The 21329-nt window shown below is 48.6% G+C and overlaps 1 protein-coding gene across 1 annotated transcript; it reads left to right on the top strand.

Annotated features, from left to right (window-relative positions):
* Positions 1 to 19493: 19493 nt before the first annotated feature.
* On the top strand, positions 19494 to 20388 carry BHLHE22 (basic helix-loop-helix family member e22). The gene has a single exon (XM_056854715.1). The coding sequence runs from the start codon at positions 19495 to 19497 to the stop codon at positions 20386 to 20388; it is 894 nt and encodes a 297-aa protein (XP_056710693.1). The 5' UTR covers position 19494.
* Positions 20389 to 21329: the final 941 nt, after the last annotated feature.

Genomic DNA, 21329 nt, shown 5'->3' with positions numbered 1-21329 from the left:
TTGTCTTTTGGCCTTACTGTGCTCCTCTGCTATCAGCATCCAGACCCTCCCTGCACTCTATACTTTTGTGGATGGAGGTGGGCATTACAACCTTCGCCTTCAGAAAGAAATGATCTGACCACAACACAAATGCCACAGAACTCGCCAGAACTATAAAGGAACCATTGCTGGTCTTGCCCAAAAAAGATCACAGAAGATGTTTATGTACACAGAAACAGAGCTAGCCTGGCCTGTGGGTTAAGCATGCCAAAAAGAGAGTAAAGAGACCCAGAATAGAATAGCCTTGGTGAAGAGCAAGAAAACAAAGTACTAACAAAACTATAAGGCCTTGTGTAAATTAAAAGCCATCTAATTTCTATCAATAGGTATTAGATTTGTGTTGAGGGCGAGGTGAAAAGAAGTCCTGAGTATGGCAAGAATGTCCAGCTTCACAGAATTGAAGATATGGTTCAAAAATGGAGTGTGTTGGTTGAGGGCCACAATATATTTATTTGTATGAGAAACTTGTAATAATTATTTTTATATGGACTTCGTTACGATCAAAGGTAGCAAGAACAAACTAGCAGTTTATATATATTTTAATAAGACATCGAAAATATAGATAACTTGGTATGGTGTTTGAAGTTATAAGATAATGAGTGTGCCAAGAATGTGCACACTTATCAAGTGGGACAGTTAGCTGTTGTTAGGAGATGATGTTAAAATCCTATAAATAGGAGAAGTTGAATTGATTGCAAACTTCTTCTCAGAAAGTGCTCCTTGCCTGTGACCTGCTTATCATTGGAGTAAGACTTGTGTAATTGCTTTCCTTTACTTATCTATGGTTGTTTATGCACGGGAGTTTTATCTGAGGTCCGTTGCTTGCTGGACCCACACTTTCCTGTTGGGAATCTATGCACTAGCAGTCTCCAAACCCAAATCAAGTCCCGCCCCTTTAAATGCTGCATTGTAATTGGCTTATTTTGTAGAGCTTACTGTGAGAGATAATCCCCAAAACCCAATTGCCACATAAAAAAGCATTTTAAGAAAAAAAAAAAAAACGGAGCAATCTGAAAGGGGGGGAATTCAAGCCTTGGTTTTAAAATGCTTTTCCTCTGCTCAGAAAGAGCTCCAAGGAAGCAGGAAGTATTTGAATCCCCACCTCTGGACATGCTGCTTTGTAATTGGCTGTGAGAGAAACCAAGCTTGTGTGTCCCACACTTTGCTTTATGCACGGGGATTTCAAGTGGGCTGAGCTCAGAGGAGAGGGAAGAGACAGCTTAACAGAGGAATGGGAAGACCTGGACAGTGCGAGGGCTGAGCACAAGGGCTGGGCACGAGGTCATCTCTGATGGATGGAAAACTCATGCATAACTTCATGGAACAACCAATTCAGACCGGGGGTGAACGTGAGTGAAAGTCCCCATGCATAAACGACCTATGTAACAACGGCAGACAGAATAATTTTCTGTTGATTTCGTCAGTGTTAAGAATGCAACAGTTATATTTTAATAAAAGCTGAAAATAGAAGCAGATATTCCCTAATAGTATTACTTGTGTACAATTTCCTTAACAAACCTGAAACATTGTAAAGCTGTACCCCCAGCCAGGAATTCAAAGATCTGATATAAGAAAACTAACTAGATTAGGGCTGCCAGGTTCCCCTTCTCCTCCGGCGGGAGCTTTTGGGGCAGAAGAGCAGTGCGTGCACGCATGCGCCCATGCGTGCAGTTGTGCCTGCGCGGCACTTCCGGTTTGCAACCGGAAGTGTCGCCTCACGAGGAGCTTTATGCCACTCAAAGTAAGAGTTTGAGTGGTAAAAGGCCGCTTGCGATGCGGCACTTCCGGGTGTAAACGCATTGCAAGGGGCCTTTTACCACTTCTCTTCATCCCTGCCCAGAGACTAGCCTGCCAAGTGCTTTTGAGCGTGTTAATGTTGATTACATGCAGAAACATATTGCTGAACAGGCAGAAGAGCTGCGTTGCTGTGTGGCTGTCAACTGTTCCTGTTTGCTCTCTGTCAGTTGTCTGATGAGAAATTTGGATGTGGAGAGGGAAGGAGAGGCAGTTCCTGAAAAAAATCCCATAAAGGTTTGTAAGGCACGCATACCTCCACAATTATTGCAGTTCCTTAGCACCATGCGTATGGATTTAATTATACTGCATCGATCCTGAAAAGTTTAATGACTTCTTATTCCTGATAAAGTCAACGGGCCCTAAGTTAATTACTATTAATTTACTTCTCATTGATTTCACCAAAACAATAGTAATGACTAACTTCCTGTGGATTGATGCTATAATGTCAGAAGGGATGGAAAGGCTATTTAGTGCATAAGAAGAAAAGAACTGTCTTGTTGCATCAGAGTAAGATGAATCTAGTCTAGATTTCTGCATATGTCCCAGGTCATTTTGTCCCGTTGCTTGTTCATTGCATTGGGTACATTTAGGATGGCTACATCAGAAAAACAAAACCAATACTCAACAAAGCTTCATTAGTAGCACAGCCAACAAAAAGCCAACAACCAGGAATGTACAACAGATACTGTCTCTATGAAATGCTCTCTGGAATGACATGACGTTTGCCTGCCATGAGAAGGCCACTGCTTTCTTGCAATGTAGAATGACTTCCGCTGACGGCACCTCCAAGAATTTCTTTAAAAGTGGGAGGTCCCTATAAGAAAAAAGGATCACTGGGCCCAGGCTGTTTAGAGCTTTAAAAGTCCAAAATATTTAAAACAACGCTATTTCTGTGCTTGTATGCTTCCTGGTTGGATCAGGGGGTTAAACGCCATGGTGGTCTGGAACATACTACTTTATTCTTTGAAGCAGTTCTGGAGAAAGCTGTGTGTGTGTGTGTGTGTGTGTGTGTGTGTGTGTGTGTGTGTGTGTGTGTGTGTGTATATATATATATAGAGAGAGAGAGAGAACGAACGAACGAGAACACGAACCAACCAACCACACCTCTTGGAATATATCCAGTAAATTTGCATCTATGTATCTGGTGTAAGAGGAGTATGTCAAGTAGAGAAAGTCACTGTCTGTGCTGTGATGTTAACTTTATTTTAATGTTCTATTTTCTCCTAGTCAATATGTGGCCAGCCCAGCTTCCAGAAAGGAAAGCGTTTAGAATCTTCTAACTTGAAATCTGAAGCTAAGCCAAAGCAAGTCAACTTGCAGTTCCACATCAGGCATTTGTATTTATTTTCACTAATACAGATAGAATTTACCAATTGAAAGCAAAACAATACATATACAAGCAATAATTCACAGTTTTAGGTATCAACTCCAAATCAAAATAAGCACCATTTGCAGTCAGCACCATTTGCATGCCACGTGTATGTATGTACAGCTGGTGCAGAATTAAATTTGAACACTATTTGCATGGTACACATGCTGAATATAAAGTAGTTTGTCAACTGTTCATTTCCAAAAAAAGGAACTAAAAAAATACAGAAATGAAGTTGGGGGGGGGGGCGGGAATCCAAAGCTTAACAGAGTATACAATGGTGGGGGTGGGGGACAACGAATACCAAAATTAAGTCACGGGTGTGATTTCTTTTTCCATTTGTGGTTTTGCATATTTAAGATAACTGTTCAGTAGCCTCTGATATATTGTTGCAGAGTTATGATAAAGGTAAGCATGACTATAAAGTTCTCAGTCCTTTGTTTGGTGAACACATATTCATGTTTAAAGGGTCCAGTAACAAAATTTAAATATTACCTACCACAAATTCAGTATTTATATGAAATGCAAGATTGATAACCTTTCAAAATGATGACTTCTATGTTATCACATGCCAGGCACAGCATAGATGAGGTAAAGAAAACATCACTGGAACACTATAAACGCCTTTCCCATACACTGTCACCAATCAAATCTCAAACTCTGGATGCAATTCTAAGAACACTTTACTGGAAGTAAGCCCCATTGAATAAAATGGGACTTCCAAGCCTACTAGCTTACAGTTGCTCCCTTCCTTACCTACAGAAAGGAAATCTCAACTATGCAGGCCCCTTTAGGAACTGTGATGAAACTGTGATCAAAATCTGAAAACAAACAAATGTGAAATTCCATGTATTTTCTCCATTTTTTAAAAAGAGAGACTTTCAGCCTTATACTAAGCTGGTGACTAAAATCCATGTTAGCACAATGCAGAGATGTTCTGGCATAACTAAAAAACAAACAAAACAACACCAAGATATGGAAACTTAATAATCTATATTGACGAAAATGCTCACAGTGACAGTCTAAATGTCAAACATACCAATTGCAAATTACACAGAATAAACGCAAATGTGCCAACTCAACCCCACATTGGAGGTAAAGTTAAATCATAAATCCAACAGGTACATAATAAAGGCCATGGTAAAGTGTCTTCTGCAGAAAGTAATCACCAAATTGGTCAGGTAAGTGTTTTCTCCAGCAAACAACTGGCAACAAATAAGGTAGATCAAGGGAGATAGTCGTTCCAGATATAACATTGAACTCTGTTTACGTCAATGGCTTCATAGAATCATAGCGCTGGAAGGGACCACCAGGGCCATCTAGTCCAACCCCCTGCACAATGCAGGGAATTAACAAGTACCTCCCCCCCCACATCCCCAGTGACCCCAACCCTCCCCCACCATGCAGAATCCCACAATCAAAGCACTCCCGACAGATGGCCATCCAGCCTCTGCTTAAAGACCTCCAAAGACAGGGACTCCGCTACCCTCTGAGGCAGTGCATTCATCAGTTGCCAGTGCAGCCTCTCTACACTGTTGCCGTTGCCACGGAGAGGCTGCTCCAGCAGAGGGGAGAGGCGCGGCTCTGCGGTGCTTGGGCACCGGTGGAGCTACCCTCCCCGCCAGCATAAGTGCATGTAATCTTGTGATTACATGGATTTACGCCAGTGGCGGGGTCAGGCTGCCTCCCTAGTGGTTTTACACATCCTCTCAGGAATGGGCTGTTAGACACAAGATGGCTTTACGAGGATTAATCACCTTCCCCTCCCCTCAACAGACACCCTATTTACAATCACCTTCCCTTCCCCTCCCCACAACAGACACCCTGTGAGGTAGGTGGGGCTGAGAGAGCATGACTTGCCCATGGTCACCCAGCTGGCTTCGTGTGTAGGAGTGGGGAAACCAACCCAGTTCACCAGATTAGCCTCCGCCGCTCATGTGGAGGAGTGAGGAATCAAATCCGGTTCTCCAGATCAAAGTCCACAGCTCCAAACCACCGTTCTTAACCACTACATCACACTGGCTCTCTGGTAATGCCAATGGTCCTGCTAAACACACTACAGTTCTCCCAACAGTGGAGTGTACCGTCTTCCTTTCCTTATCCTGACCTGTGGCTGGATGATGACGGGTGTGTGCCACTCCTGCCATGTGTTGCTTGGCTGCTTCACTGTATAGCTGATATGGTGGTCTCCTCAGCATGACACTCTGTGATTGGTGAATGTCAGTTGGGTCACTGTGGGATCCAGTACACTTGCTATGCACTGTGTCTGTTTGGCACAGTCGGAGCTCCTCCTTTCTCCATGGAGCTAGCTCTGAGAGAAGAGCAGGAGAGGGCAAGGAGGATCTCAATGGGAGGAAGTGGACCAGGGTGAAGATTCAACCCCCTCCACTCTGAGTTTAAGGGCTCTACAGGTGTGGAGGGTGAACTTGGTAGGTCCTCTGGCAGCCTTATCTCTAAGAATGCAGATGTGCAACACCTTTGATCAATGAACAGCCACCCATGCATCATTGGACAGTGTCAGGGTTGGGCTTGACAAGTCCTCCTCTGAAGATGAGGGGGCCATGGCAGCTGACCCTGTGGCGATCAAGCTCCTGCAAGACCCCATATTCCCTGGGCCTCATACCCTCAGGGCCACCCACAGAGAACCACAGGACCAGAAAATCAAATAGCTCATGAAAAAGAGCTGGACATGAGGACCCGTCAGTGAAACCTGCCCTTTACTAGGGATCCCATAGTCATCCTCCAGAACCCCCAGATTGGAAGAGATGGAGAGGCTGGGAAGAGGCTCAGTTCTGGTGACCTAGTGCATGGTTAGCTGCTTGGAACCTCTCTTCTGCCCACGAGGCTTGTAATGATCAAGATCCATCACGAGGTTTTACAGAGTGCTGTACTAAGTCTGGTGATTCCCCTCAATCCTGCCTGGGTGATTGTGGCATCAACAGCGTGGCTAAAGCCCTGTGGTGGAGGTGTGTGTCATGTGAACCCAGTCCTAGTGATACTGTGCAATGACTGGCAGAAGGTGAAAGCAATGAGCACAAAAAACACCAATCAGGCCAATTTTGTTCCTTGTGCCCTGTCATGCTGATGCTGAGACCCTTTCCCCCTTTGCTGCTCCAGTTCTTCCAGCCTTTTGTCACCTGGAACAATGAAATCGGACTATGATGCTCCATAATAAACTGACGGATCAGAATGTTTCTGACTGCTTCCAAATATCAAAACTGATTTTTTTTGGATTTGGAGTCTTTGGCTGTTTGTGAATGAGTATTGTTTGGGTCAGATCTTGATTAATAATTTTCTGGTTGGACATTCCTACTAGAATATGTTTTTGGTGTTTCTTCTCTATTGTATTCTGCATTACTATTCACCCGTAGCACAAAAAATGAGAAAATCTCAGAAGGTGCACTTAATCCTCATTTGTGGAACTATCCTGAAGAGTACAGTTATTCACTTCCTTTCTGAGATGTTTTTAGATGCATTCCAAACATCAGTCCAATACCTGGATAAACCTGAGAAGTTTATATTTTAAAGAGAATTTAGTCAATGAATGCTTGTTGTGTATTTGGCTTTCGTAAGTAATGTGTTAATTCAAAGTTCTTGGCTATTAGTTTTATTACTATATTTAAGTGGGTTTGTATGTTTAAGAATGTAATTTTAGATTTGGAATGGCTATGAACATGCAGGAGAAAATCAAAAATATTTTAGATCAGCTAACTAAATGTGATGGCCGTACTCCCCTTCTTATGAGTGCAGCACAGGAAGTCATCAGTATATTGTATATAAATATCTAATGAGCTGGCACTCTGGGAAGGAGCTAGAAGATACTTGCCTGGAAGTGTACCTGGGCCTCTCATTAAAAATAACAGTCAATGTGCTCAGTGTGTACAAGTGGTTGAAGAAGGATACGTACATTTATTTCTCCTGGTATACACAGCTGACCCGACATGAGGATGGATCATACTCCTGGTATTGGTTCAGTAATAATAAGTTAATAACAAGGAACTTCATCCTATGAATCCATTCTGCTAATGGAGTAGCCTTCTTCCAGTTCAAGGGATCTTCCTTTGCTGTATGGAGCCTTGCTTTCACTCAAGGAAGCCTCTGCCATAGTGGAATGGATTCGCACAGTTCTACCCAACTGCAAACCAATATCCGTGTCCATATCCAATTAATATTTTTAAACAAAAACAAGTTATTTAAGTCATCTGTCACATAACAGACTTCAGTCTTAATGTACACCATGTTATAGGTCATAGTCAAGGACTAGCCCCTGTCTGCACAACAGGGCCAAAACCCAAAGAAATGCTCAGGTTTGAAAAAATATATGTACAAACCCAGCCCTGACCTGGATGGCCCAAGCTAGCCCAATCTCATCTGCTCTCAGAAATTAAGTAGCATCAGCTCTGATTAGTACTTGGATGGGAGACCACCAAGAGTGCCCAGGGTTGCTACACAGAGACAGAAAATGGCAAACCGCCTCTGTTGGTCTCTTGGATTGAAAATCCTACAGGGTCGCTATAAGGTTGCCATGATTTGATGGCACATTCCACCACTATATACACACACCGCATTTGGGTGCGCAGATATTCAGTGACTAAGAAGTGGCAAAGAGGCAGCCAACAGGAAGAAAAGGCTGGGGGGGGGGAGGGCCAAGCCAATGCCAGGGTGGGTGAGAACCACAGCCAGAAATGAACTAAGGGGAGGCAGAAGTGAGCCAGAGTTGGTGTGGGAGGGGAATGGGAGGTGAGCCAGAGTCGGCAGAGGCAAGTAACAGAGGAGGGAATGGGGTTTCCTTTCCTCACAAGTCTTCTCAGGTCTCCTTGTATTGGGTGCTTTTGTATTTGACTATTTTACATGGAGGCAACTGAAAGATTACTTCTGATATACTGTATAAAGGGGAAAGGTTTGGTGTTTTATCTGGACTGCAGTTCTACTTGGTGCAAAGAAGGATGGCTGTAGATTTCTCCATTTCTGCTTCCCAGATCTCTTTTAGAGGATGTTATTCCTGTACCTTCAGATCTTGTGATATAAACAGCAAAACCTAATTCTGAAAAAAAAGCATCCACCGCAACTGATTACCATAAGCAGAGCACATACATTTAAATCAAAAGTCAGTTCAGTTGGCAAAGGTTTAAGTTTTTCAATAAATTATTTTTATAATGACTATAAATGTTATATAGGACCCAGAGACTTGGTGGAGTGAAACACTTTACTGTACCTGAATTGCGGGTAACACTTCTTGAAATATAAAGCTGACAATCAGGCGTCTGAAAAACATGATGCACTAAAAGATTCAAGTATGACTTTAGCAAAGTAATCCAAAGAGAGAACACCCACTATTTTATTTTTCTTATTTAGTAAGACATTAGAAAGTGACTTGAGAGAGAGAAAAGGCTACTTTTAATTTTAACAAACAACTGGGCTGCAAAAAGGTCTATTATTAAATAGTTGAGGCTATGGTTCTTAGATAGCTATATTTCTTGTTCACATACTTACATATAACGCACAGTAAATTATTAACAACATAAACGTATTTATGGGGTTCACGGGAAGTCCTCTAACTTGGGAGCCTAAGAATGTTTCTTTCTTTCGCATTCTCTCTGCTGTTTATTTTTTCCATGAAAAGACACAGTGTTAATGCAGGAATGTTTCAAACTCTCATATTGTCTTGTAAATATTACCAACTGACAGATTACTTCTGGTGGAATCCAAATAAGTCCATTCTCTGTTGAGGAGGGTGACATCATTGGGACCACCTCCATTTTAAATGGAGCAGGAAGCTCTTACAGGTTCGGTTTGTGGCCTAAGGAAGTCAAGCAGATTTGGTTCTTAAAGTTCTTGGGCTGTGGGCTGGATTGCCCACCCACTCTACTGATTCATACAGAATTAGTTTGTTACTTCATTAGGTAGAATAGGAATTTTTGAAATCTGTACAAACTGGCGTGGATGTGGACCTCACCTGCTCTAATTAGTTCCCAGGGTTGGGCCTAATGAATTGGCAGTGGCATCTTAAGCTTCAGGGGACTTCAGTGGACCTAGAAGGCTTTAACTCTACTTAGGATTGTACTGTAAGCCTGGCCTGTGTAACTGGTTAGGACCTAACTAGGGTGGCCGGAATAGTGTGGTGTGCCAAAGCATAAGTATGGCTATTTGGTGAGCACCTTGAAGCACCTGTGGTTGAAGAAGAAGAGTTGGTTTTTATATGCTGACTTTCTCTACCACTTAAGGAAGAATCAAACCGACTTACAATCACCTTCTCTTCCCCTCCCCACAACAGACACCCTGTGAGGTGGGTGGGGCTGAGAGAGTGTGACTAGCTCAAGGTCACCCAGCTTGCTTCATGTGGAGGAGTGGGGAAACAAACCTGGTTCCCCAGATTAGCTTCTGCCACTCATGTGGAGGAGTGGGGAATCAAACCCGGTTCTCCAGATCAGAGTCCACTGCTATTGTCAAGTCAACCCACCATCCTTGGATTGTGTGGCTGGGTGAGTTGGAAAGGGGACTGCCTTGGTGCTAAGTGGCATCAACCAAGCTCTCAGTTCTCCACTTATATTGTCATAATATTTTTCTAATAAAGACATATCTCACCCGCAGTAATATCACAGTAATGAAAGTCTATGAGCTGTAGCATCCATAAAGACACAAGCCCTAACACATGATGCCTCTGTGCATTGACTGAATGAGTGGAGAGGGAGAGGACTCGAGCACATTGGCCCCACCCCACCCCCACCTCTGAGTGTCTGCCAGCTCATGAGCACAGTGTATATGTGCAGAAGCTTTGCCTACGCGTACACTCTTTTGGCATGATCAGCAGCGTTTGGAAAGCAGCATTCATGATCACTGGGAGGGAGCTAATCTTTGGTCACTTCCTCTGCACATAGGCACTGTGCTCATAAGCTGGTGATCATGTGGTGGCGAGCGCATGGCCAGCATGCTCATGCCCACTCTTTCTCTCCACGTGTCCAGTCAATACACAGTGAGCTACAGACACTGACTATTACACAAGTATTGCCATTATTTATTTTAGAACTTTATATATATCAAATTCTCTACAAAGTATGTGGTACCAAAAGTGGTTTAAAAAGGTAAAGGTCCCCTGTGCAAGCACCGGGTCATTCCTGACCCATGGGGTGACGTCATTTCCTGACGTTTACTAGGCAGACTTTGTTTACGGGGTGGTTTGCCAGTGCCTTCCCCAGTCATCTTCCCTTTACCCCCAGCAAGCTGGGTACTCATTTCACCGATCTCAGAAGGATGGAAGGCTGAGTCAACCTTGAGCTGGCTACCTGAAACCGACTTCCATTGGGATCGAACTCAGGTCGTGAGCAGAGCTTTGGACTGCAGTACTGGAAGGAAATTTTTAAAACTTAATTAAAAAAACAATTTTCACTTTAAACAACAAACGTGTCCCATTTCAAAAACAACAACATCGTTCCATAGCCTTACTCAGTTCCATAAAAACAGAGGGATTACACATTATACATCAAAGACACTCTTAAAATTCAAGCAAGAAGAAGTAGAAAAACAAGACTAGCAAGCAAATATAAAAAGAGTTCCTGAATACTTGCAAGTATCTGCAGTCATACAGGATGAAATGAATTTTCCCAATTCCATTAGTTAATAAAAGGTAACCAGATTTCTACAGATTTGAACATTGACCATAATTTCTCTGTCCATATATATTTGTATGTTGTCATCTTATTCCTAATCATAAATTAAACCTGCAAGTAACTTTAGTATCCTACAAAATGTGTGTATGTGTAAAGTGCCATCTAGAGCTGTGCATATCGATAAACCCGAAGTGAAAATAAAACCGAAATTAGCCGTTTCAGTAATTTCAGGCTTTGGGTTTACCGAAAGTTGAAACCTGGGGGTCTCCCCGAAACCGAATAGGCTATTCCCGAAAAAGTCTTATCTGTGATACTCAGCTGTGGCCCAGGGCTATTGGATGGCATGTCTTCTTATGTACAAATGAATGTTTCTGCACACCTGGGGAATCTGTTAAGCATACCACTTCTGGTCTGTTAAGTGTACCACTTCTGGTCATCTGGTTTTTATCACATTTTCTGTATGTATATTATGTGTATTGCATTGTTGCATATGTTTTCTATTTTTTTCAATTGTGCAATCCACTTTGAGTTTCAGCAAGCAAAGTGAACTATAAATTAAGATCAATAAATAATATCATTTTCCTTTCAGTGGTTTCCTTTATCAGCCCTAAGATTTGACCTGGTGATATCAAGTTCACTATTAGGGTTAACATTGTAACTCAATTCCAGCAGAAGCTGAACTAAGACAACCGAGGCAAGTAATCCTGGAACCTGCCTTGAATATCAGGACATTCTGTTTTAGAACCTGAACCAACGGGAGATGCGTGTAACCAGGCTGTGTTCAGGGGCACTCTTCTTTGTACTTAAGTTTCGAAACATTGCTTCCTAAATTAAACTATTCTGCCATTTGGCCAGGAGGTGGAGCTATGGGTTTTAAATCGCAGGCCGAAGCGTTTGATCAAGAGACAAGTCATTTCTTATCCCGGTTTCTTTCTTAATTGAGAAAGAAAGTAAAGAGACAAGAGAGTTCATCTGTGTCACTGCAAACTACGGTCAGAGCAGACACGTTTCAACCAAGCGGGTAGAGCGGCGCGACTGAGTTGAAAACGCGTCTCCTCTCCCAGGCATGGCATTTCCAAACTTTATTAAAGCGCGGTGAAATGCTGCGCGCGGCCACTGCCAGCCCGGATTTATTTGTTGCGCATCACACCGTCCCCTTCTTTCCCAGAGAACGGAACCAGTGTGATGAATTGCAGCCAATGATATCGCCCTGTAAACTTTACGCCTGTCGTTGTGCAAAGTCCTGCGAAGAACCAGAGGAGGAAAAGAAGGGCTCTCTGCGCCCAGATCCTCGCCCGTTCATCCAAGCAGCCCCTTCCAAATGATCCTAAAGTGTCCCGGACGATTCTTAGTCGACCCTGCGCGTGCGAGGGCGCACGGGAGAAGAATCCGCCCCATCAAGTCCCCACGAGGAGCTGCTTTAAGTTTTTGAGCGAGCAGGAAATATTTAGCAAGACATTATCTTGCCCCTCGCTTCCCTCCCCCCTCCCCAAAACAGGTCTTTGACCCCTCTGGAGGCGCAAGCGAGGGGCCAACGCTGCGGCAAAAGCCCGTTTGTCTGCGGGATTCCTGACTCCGTTTTAACGCGCCACCCGTTCTTTGGCCACTTATACATGGGAGGTTTGCCTTTGGATCTGCCCCTCGCTAGATGCACAGTTTCCCCATCTGGATTCTCAAAACCCTGCATGGGGGGGTTATTTTTTAAGTTTTGAAAATTTGGATGGGGAAAATGTGCATCTAGAGAGGAGCAAATCCAAGGCAAAACCTCCCATGCATAAATGGCCTTGTCTCTTCACTTGGCCGCTCTGGTCGGTGGGGACTACGCCGGGTCCAGAAACAGGAGGATGGGTCCACTTCTTAGACCGAGTTTAAGGGAATTGGGGTAGCGCCGGTTCCATCAGGCTTGGAGCGCAAAACCAACCCGCCTCCAGGCGCTCGGGTGTAAGTGTCTGGAGGACCGGGCGGGTTCTTTACTTGGCGCAGTTTTCCGAGCCGGCTTCCCGGCTCCTGCAAAGGGCTTTCCCATACTTTCCCTCCACCGGCTCCGTCCTCCGCCCCGGAGGTGGCGCTTAGGGAACTGTTAAGTGAACAGCTAATAGGATTGTTTTAATGATGGGATCAGCTCCTGGGGTTGTGTTAGTTTAACCCTGTTGGTTCACCCGATCGAAAGGGAAGCTGCCTGCCAGGGGGAAGGGTTCCCTTGCCTGCTTTCCCCGCCGCCGCCAGACCTGCCCCCGCTGCTCTTGACGACTCGAGCGCCTTTCGAGAAGTGCCCGAGTAAAGGCCCGGGAGCTGCTGGGGCTTTGGAAGCACCCGTTACATTTTTTAAAACAAATACTCTTGGGTATGATGCTGTGGAAACACACGAAAGTAATTCACAAGAAAAGGGAGGGTCGCTTTCCGAATGCAGACGATTTAGGGTCTTTTTTCTTGCTGGATCCTTTCCATCTTCTGGTCCTCTGTATGGTCTGCGAAGATTCCCAGTCTCTCCCCTTCCCTGTGCTAGTGAGAAATGTTTCGTCTGTCGCTTCTCTTCCACCCACCCACCACCCACCGTGACCTAACAGAGGTCATGACGTGTCGTCTGATCGAGACAAGAAAGATCTCGACCGCCTGAGCATCATTCTGCTTCACTGGGGGCTCTCGCTCCACAGAGGCACCCAAAAGCCCCCGACCTGCCAAACCAACAGCCTTGCCCTGCGCATCTTTCACTGGGACCGAAGTCTCGCGATCTGGCAAGCTCGGTCTCACTGCGACCTCTGTGCGATCCATTGGGATCCAGAGGATGCGCAGCGCGATCCTCAGCACGTGGACTCAGAAGCAAACTTCTACAGGATGGAATGAGACTTACTCCCGGGTAGGTGCACATAGGTTTGCAGCCTTCATCATAATTAACTTTGGCCATATAGGGGCCAAAGTTTGTCAGCACTAACAGTGCCCTTCCTAACAGGACTCTGAAAGCGTCTGGTGAATTTGGGCAAGGGCAGGGGGAGAAGAAACCATTCCAGGGGTGTGTGCGAAAACATCATCCTGGCATATCACGTACACCCCCAATCCCCAATTTATGATATGAAAACAAGATATAAGGAAATAGTCTGCTAGACAAGTTCTAACGATGTTTAGGCCAGGGTAGTAAGACACTGGCAACCCAATCCGAAATATGTCTACTCGGAAGTAAGACGTAGTAACTTCTGCTCTGAGGTACGCCTAGGAATGGTTTGCAGCCTTGTCGATTCTGTTGGGAAATCATCAGATAACCAGGATTCAACCCTCTGAAATGTCCAGGTGAGAGTAAAGGGTGGCGGCCTGAACCCACCACTCAAATATCAGCGTGTTATTTCTACGCATGTCACAAAAGATGCATCTTTCCCAAGCTTTAGAAGCACCTACTATTCCGGATGCTGTGAAGCTATCTGTAATCTGTTTAAAGTATGCTTCCAACCAGTAAACGTGTGCCTACCACTGCATCATAAGATTCTCATAGCAAAACGAAGCCCAGCTAGTGTATTACCAGACAGACATATAGAAAGATATATATATAGCTAGAGCTACTCTCGAATTATTGAGCTGTAATCCACATACCGCACACAACCTTCTAATCTCAGATAAATCTCACCGAAATATCTGTTACTACAAACTGAAAAAGAGGCTGGTGCCTTAGGCTTTCGCCCCATATTTCTGCAATCCAGGCCCTATTGCATCCTTCATTGGAAGTCCATCCTGTTGATCCGAGTCCCAGTGAGAAAGGCAGACTGTAAATAACTTAAACTTTTTAAAAGGCTGCTATTCTGACGGTACATCGCTGAAAGGATGTCCCATTGACATCAATTTGAGCGTCATATCTCTGGAATATTACTTAAATAATTAGAATAATAACTAAGCAGTTCCCTTGGGATAAATCGGTGTTGTTGTTGTTTTAGAAAGATGAGAATTACATGAACTGATATGTGGGACACAGGGGGCAGTTTTCAAGCCCTTTCCTTGAGAGCTGTTCTACAGAAGTGTGTTCACACGACGAGCATGCTTTGGTATCTCATCACTCGATTCGCGGCTGAACGTGTGAATACTGTGTCTGAGAGGGTGTTTGCGTGTTTGAGACGAGGCAAAGGACGAAACTGTGGCGCCTTTTTTCGCAGCTTCAAGTCATCATTACTTGATGTTATCGGCAGTGAAGAAAGAAACACACCTGGCAACTGAGCTTTGACTGGGTTTCTGTTAGAAGTTATTTCCACGTAGATGTGCGGAGGACCTGGGTGAAACGCTGAAGCCTTAGTTGTAGCCTACAGGGAACTATTCACTGGCCACCCTTCCGGTTGCAAGCCCACTGCCTGGCTGGGAGCAAACTCCAGTGAGCACGGCGGGACTTGCTTCAGTGTTGTTGGGGCCTTTTGAGCACATGAAGCTGGCTTATACTGAACCAGGCCCTGGGTCCATCCAAGTCAGAATTGCCCACTCGGACCGGCAGCGGCTCTCTAGAGTCTGGGGAAGAGGTCTTTCACATCTTCCCTGGAGGTTTTTAAGAAGAGGCTAGATGGCCATCTGTCAGCAATGCTGATTCTATGACCTTAAGCAGGTGCTGAGAGGGAGGGCACCTTGGCCATCTTCAGGGCATGGAGTAGGGGTCACTGGGTGTGTGTGGGGGAGGTAGTTGTGAATGTCCGGCCTTGTGCAGGGGGTTGGACTAGATGACCCTGGGTGGTCCCTTCCAACTCTGCGATTCTATGATTCTATTCTATCGCCTACTTGCCTAGTCCCTTTAACTGGAGATGCCGGGGACTGGACCTGGGACCTTCTGCATGACAAGCAGGTGCTCTACCACCGAGCCAGGGCCCCTCCCCATTGACGGGCAAAGGACTTGCTGGCCAGAAGCATCTGTCGACCGCAGCAGGGTCGCCTTTGGCCTGTCTGGGGAGATACTTTGCGCGTACTGAGTGGGACGCCCTGCTTTTGCGACGGGGCGTCCTTCTCGGTTGCAAAGGGAAGCGCCGCCCCGCAGCCTGGGAAAGTTCACCGGCAGTTGACGTTTCTCCGGCAGTTGGGTGACCGAGAGGCTTGATTTGTTGGCTCCTGGCGCGGCCTCCCCTCCTCCGTCCCCCAGACCGAGGGCTGCTGGCGGGTGACATCACGACGGAGAGGGCGGGCGGCCCCCGGGGGACCCGGGGCTGCCGCAATTAAAGCAGGTAACGAGACACCGGGCAGATGTGCTTTCACGGCGCTGTAAGATAAATGCCGTGTTAAATGCCCGACAACTTCCCAGAAGCAATCAGCAAAAGTTTACGAGTGCGTAAACCACAAAGGCCATTCCTCGGGTGTTTTTTATAAGCCCTGTATTTAAAGCTTCTATAAATTCTTCTGCTTGCTTCCAAACAAAAGTTAGTGGGGACTATTGAACAGCTCCCTTTTCTCTAGGGAATCCGAGAAGAGTTTGCTGCGGAGGAGGCGACAGATCCAGAAGCAAAAGGGGTTGAGAACTAGAATCATAGAGCTGGAAGGGACCACCAAGGTCATCTAGTCCAACCCCCTGCACAATGCAGGAATTTCACAACTACGTCACTCCCGGTTTGTTGAGGCTGAATGCTCAAAGAGAGTTTCTTTCTTTCTTTCTCTCTCTCTTTTTTCAAGGCTAGCCAGAGGCTAGTGCAAAAAGAGGAAAGGGAAAAGATGGAAACGCAGAGTGAGGAGGGAATGGTGCATTCAATCTGGAAGCCACTGACCCCCTCCCCTTTAGGAGGGGAAAGGACAGACCCACTGGGAGGGATGGAAAGGCTCTCAACGCCTCAAGCCTCTTTGTTACCGGGATGACCTTACATTTCTTGCACCTGTTCGTTGCAGAGCGGCCCACCTGTCCAGAGAGCGACAGGGCATCAATCACTCGCCTAACCAGTCCCTCCTTCTGCCCGCCGCCTGGGCTCTGACGGTGGCGAGAATGATGAAAACGCCTTTGACATCGTATCAATATCTGAGCTCTCCTGTCCTAAACTGCTTACTGGGCAAGGTGAACCGCCATCCGAAAAGTTTTCTACAAAAAAAAAAAAGGGGGGTGGGCGGATTAATGAAGCGTACCAGATCGGTGCCCGGCAGCCAAATCGGTTTCCAAGAACCGACGCCCGGCGCGGAGAAAATGCATATCATCATAATAGTCTCCGTCATCCTTAAGCGATCGGAGAAGTTTTACAAGTCGGTACTAAACGGGTAAAGCTTCTGCTGCTGATTAAAAGGCTTTCTGTTTATGGTCCCAGAGAAAATGAAGATGCCAATTGGAAAAACAATAAGCGACGACAGGCACAAACAGAGCCGCGTGTTAAGGAAGAAGGGACGCGCGGTGGAAGGGTGGGGAGTCGGAGGCTCATCCAGGGACTGGAGTCGAATAGTAGACGGGGTGGAGGGGTGAGAAAAACGGGGAGGGGGAGGCAGAGATGCTTTCTCCTTGCAGGAGCAAGAGATGTGGTGTCGGACCCCGGTGCTGGCTGGCTGGAAATCTCTAGGCAATTGCTTGGGGGGCTGGGGGGCGAGGGAGGATCTGTCGCTTGGCTTCTTTTCATTCTTTTCCAGGTGAAAAATCCGAGCGGGGGTCTGTCGTCGCCTGCTCCTTTTCTTTGCGGGAACAAGACACCCAACTGTTCCCGCTATTACCATTCAAAAACAAGGGTCTGTGGCAAACCTCATTTGTGAATCTATTACAGAGATTAATAGATTATTTCTTCTTTTTCAACTAATTCTCAGCGGGGAAATTTAACCATATGGTAAGGAGAGAATTAGAATTTCATCACATTAGAGCAAGATGTAATGAAAAGAGTCCAACACCTGGGGCCAACTGTGAAAGACACAATTAAAAGGTTTTTAATGAAACCAGAGAAACCCAAAATTTCATAGCCTTCAGTTATTCTGTCACATAAGCGTGATTTAATGGAAGTGTTGGGAAATGTTATTTAGTGATGTCATCAGAATGAGAGAGAAAAATTAGACCATGTCATTATAACGCCCGGGGCTTTGTGTGAGCTTGCAGTAAAACCGAAACGGCTGCTTGATCCTAGAGGATCAGCTGGGCAGACATGGGGGGGGGGCGAAGCGCTCGCTGGAAAAGTAGTCCTGAGACAAGGCAGGGCTTATTAATTGCACGAGCAGCGCAGAAGGCTGGAGTTCCGGGGACAGCCTCTTTCGGGAAAGGGAGGGAGCGATCGCACGATCCCTACAGTATAAATCCATACTTTGTTTGATCGATGGGGACCGAATCCCATTGACGCCCAAGGAATTGCGAGGGCAGTCTTCAACAGCCCTTTTCTTGGAAACGTCACGTGGAAACGTCACTGGTGGAGCCTCTGCTTTGCGTGCAGAAGGACCCAGGTTCAGTCCCCGGCATCTCCAGTTAAAGGGACTAGGCGAGTAGGTGATGGGAAAGACCTCTCTGCCTGAGACTCTGGAGAGCAGCTGCCGGTCTGAGTAGACAATGCTGTCTTCGATGGCCCAAAGGTCTGATTCAGTATAAGGCAACCTCAAGTGTGTTCTGTCAAGCAAGCCAATTCCAAGTTCAGCTAAAGTTTCCACCCAAGAAGCCGTGGGTGTTAAGAATCTCCGGGAAGTTGGGGCAGAGGGCTATTCGAGTCCAGCTGTCGATTTCTTACTTATTCAGTATGTGAGGGTCCATGAGGATCTTAGGGGCACCCGTGGAAGGGGGGTGGGCTGCCGAATTAGTGGAAGGAAACCCCCGTTGCCCCCCCCAAAAAGGGGGGGTCCTCAGATTGAAACTCAAGGAACCGGCTGAGCTTTGCTAACCCCCCAGGTGAAATTCGACGGCCAACACAGAGCCGGTCCTACCCCCCTCCCCACCCACCCCCAGCGCAGAGTTGGGGGGCGGGCGCAGAGGGGGGTCACCCCGGCGCCCAAGCCGGCCCGCAGCCCCGGGCGGGAAAGTCCGCGGCGCGGCGCGGGGGGAGTGGGCGAGCGCCCCCCGGGCGGCGCGCTCCGCGAGGCGCGCCAGGCGCCGCACACGTCGAGCGTGGCAGGCGGGAGGCGGCCGCCGGGCTCCCCGAGCCGAGGCGCCGCCTCGCCACCATCTGCGCCGCGCCGCGCCTGCAGATGGCCGGCACGAGACGGCAGCGGGGCGGGCGCCTCGCATAAAGCGCCAGCCGCCGCCCGGCCTCGCCGCTCCGCCGCGCCCGGCCTCGCCGCCGGGGACCCTCCTCGCCCCGTCCGTGGCCCCGGAGTGGGCGGAGAGCGGCGTCCCCCCGGGCCCGGAGGCGGCTTCATAACCGCCTCGGCGGCGAGAGCGCGAGCTAGAAGGACTCCCCCGTCTGGGGCGGCGAGCAGGGCGGCGGCGGCGGCGGCAGGAGAAGCCAGCGCGGCGGCGGCGGCGGAGGCGGCGGCTCCCCCCCCCCCATCTCCGCCGGCCTGTCGCCTTGTGGATGGAGCCCGGCAGCCTCGTGGCGGGGAATCGGAGCCAGATCGGCGGCGCGACGGGCCGGCTGGGCGCTCCCCGTGCCTGAGCCCTTGGGCGGCGGCGAGGAGGAGCGCGCGTCCCGGGGGCCGGGAGGGCGAGGAGGCGCTCTCGCGGGGGGGAGAGGGGGGAGCCCCTCGGCTCGGCCCCAGGCGCAGCCCCGGCCCGGCGGAGAGGAGGAGGAGGAGGAGGAGGAGGAGGAGGAGGGGCGAGGCGGCGGCGGCGGCGGCGGCGGCGGCGGGGCGAGCATGGAGAGGGCGCTGAGCCTGGCGGCCGAGGAGGACTTGTTCCACAAGAGCCTGGGCGCGGCGACCAAGAGGATGGAGTCCGCCTTCCGCTCGCCCCCCGGGCTGGAGCTGGCCGCCCACCCGCCGCCGCCGCCGCGCCAGCCGCCCTCGCCGCTGGGCTGCTACGAGGCGGCCGAGTCGGAGGCGGCGGCGCTGCTGCGGGAAGGCGGCGGGGCGCTGGGGGCCGGCGAGGCGCTGGGCGTCCCCTTCGGGCCGGGCCGCGGCTCGGCGGCGGAGAGCAGCGGCGGCGAGCAGAGCCCCGACGACGACAGCGACGGGCGCTGCGAGCTGCTGCTGCGGGGGCCGGGGGGCGCGGGCGGCGGCGCGGGGGGCGCCCTCCTCAAGGCCCCCGAGGGCGGCGGCGGCGGCGGGGGGGGCGCGCACGGCGTCGGGGGCCCCAAGAAGTCCAAGGAGCAGAAGGCGCTGCGCCTCAACATCAACGCCCGCGAGCGGCGGCGCATGCACGACCTCAACGACGCGCTGGACGAGCTGCGGGCCGTCATCCCCTACGCGCACAGCCCGTCGGTGCGCAAGCTCTCCAAGATCGCCACGCTGCTGCTGGCCAAGAACTACATCCTCATGCAGGCGCAGGCCCTCGACGAGATGCGCCGCCTCGTCGCCTATCTCAACCAGGGCCAGGCCGTCTCCGCCGCCTCCCTGCCCGGCTCGGCGGCCGCGGCGGCGGCGGCGGCGGCGGCCGCGGCCCTCCACCCGGCCCTGGGGGCCTACGAGCAGGCGGCCGCCGCCTACCCCTTCAGCGCCGGCCTGCCGCCCGCCACCTCGTGCCCGGAGAAATGTGCCCTCTTCAACAGCGTCTCGTCCAGCCTCTGCAAACAGTGCACGGAGAAGCCTTAGAGACAGAGAGAGAGACGCGCGCACGCACGCACACACACGCAGAGAAGCACCTGTGTCTAGACGGACACACACCTGTATTGACGGAGACCAGAAACTCCAGCCCGAGCCTGCCTGCTTTCCTTACCCGGGCAGGACTTCTGCTGCAGCCGCCTTGAGGAGGGGGTGGGGTGGGGGGTGCTACTGGGGCCGAGGGAGGGGGGGGATTTGCGCGCAACTGAAACCTCAGCGAAGTTTAAGACATACGCAGAATAAGAGTCGCATTGGGGGGGGGTGTATGTTTTTGTTTGAGTGGGGGGGTGTGGAAGAGAGAGTGAGAGAGAATCTCTGGGGAGGAAAATCCTCCGCGCTCCACACGCTTTTCTTGAAACCTCCAAGTATTGGGAACTTTTGCCGGAAGACCAAGAAAGGGGGGGGGGCGTTGGCCGGACTCGAAGAAGGAACAGATGTGGAGGAAGCCAGGTGGATTGTCAACTCAGACAAATCAAGAAGGGCACTTAAAAAGTTTTTAAAAAAAAAAACACCGTTGTTTTACTTTTTTGTTGTTTGGTTCGGTTTTTGTTTTGTTTTTTGCTTCTGAGCCAGGAAACGAGCAAACTTGAAATATAGACTTCGTGAGTTTAGACACGCGCAAAAAAAAATGTTCTGAAAATACTTGCATTTTTTAAATTTCCTCTAAACTTCTGAGCCTGTGAAAATGCGCAAAGTTTTGGCAGAGAGTGAGTTTACAAAGAGGAGGCGAACTCCTTATTAGTGTGGCTGAAGTCATGCAGGTTTATTGTTATTATTATTATTATTATTACTTTTGAAAGATGTGCACCTTGTTTCTTTTTCACTTTGCAATCCTGTGTGCAAGAGGACGTGCTATTTATTTCAATGACCCTTTCACGCCAATAATAGTCATCCTGTGATAAGGTCATGGGGGTCTTAGGTGATTTCTTTTT

This window comes from Euleptes europaea, chromosome 8, assembly GCF_029931775.1.
Source record: "Euleptes europaea isolate rEulEur1 chromosome 8, rEulEur1.hap1, whole genome shotgun sequence".
Lineage (NCBI taxonomy): Eukaryota > Metazoa > Chordata > Lepidosauria > Squamata > Sphaerodactylidae > Euleptes > Euleptes europaea.
Note: the sequence above shows the minus strand (reverse complement) of the source record. Positions and strands in the feature narration are given on the sequence as shown.

Excerpts from the sequence above, each read along its gene's own strand:
- BHLHE22 (XM_056854715.1), top strand. The coding sequence starts at position 19,495 with ATGGAGAGGGCGCTGAGCCTGGCGGCCGAGGAGGACTTGTTCCACAAG.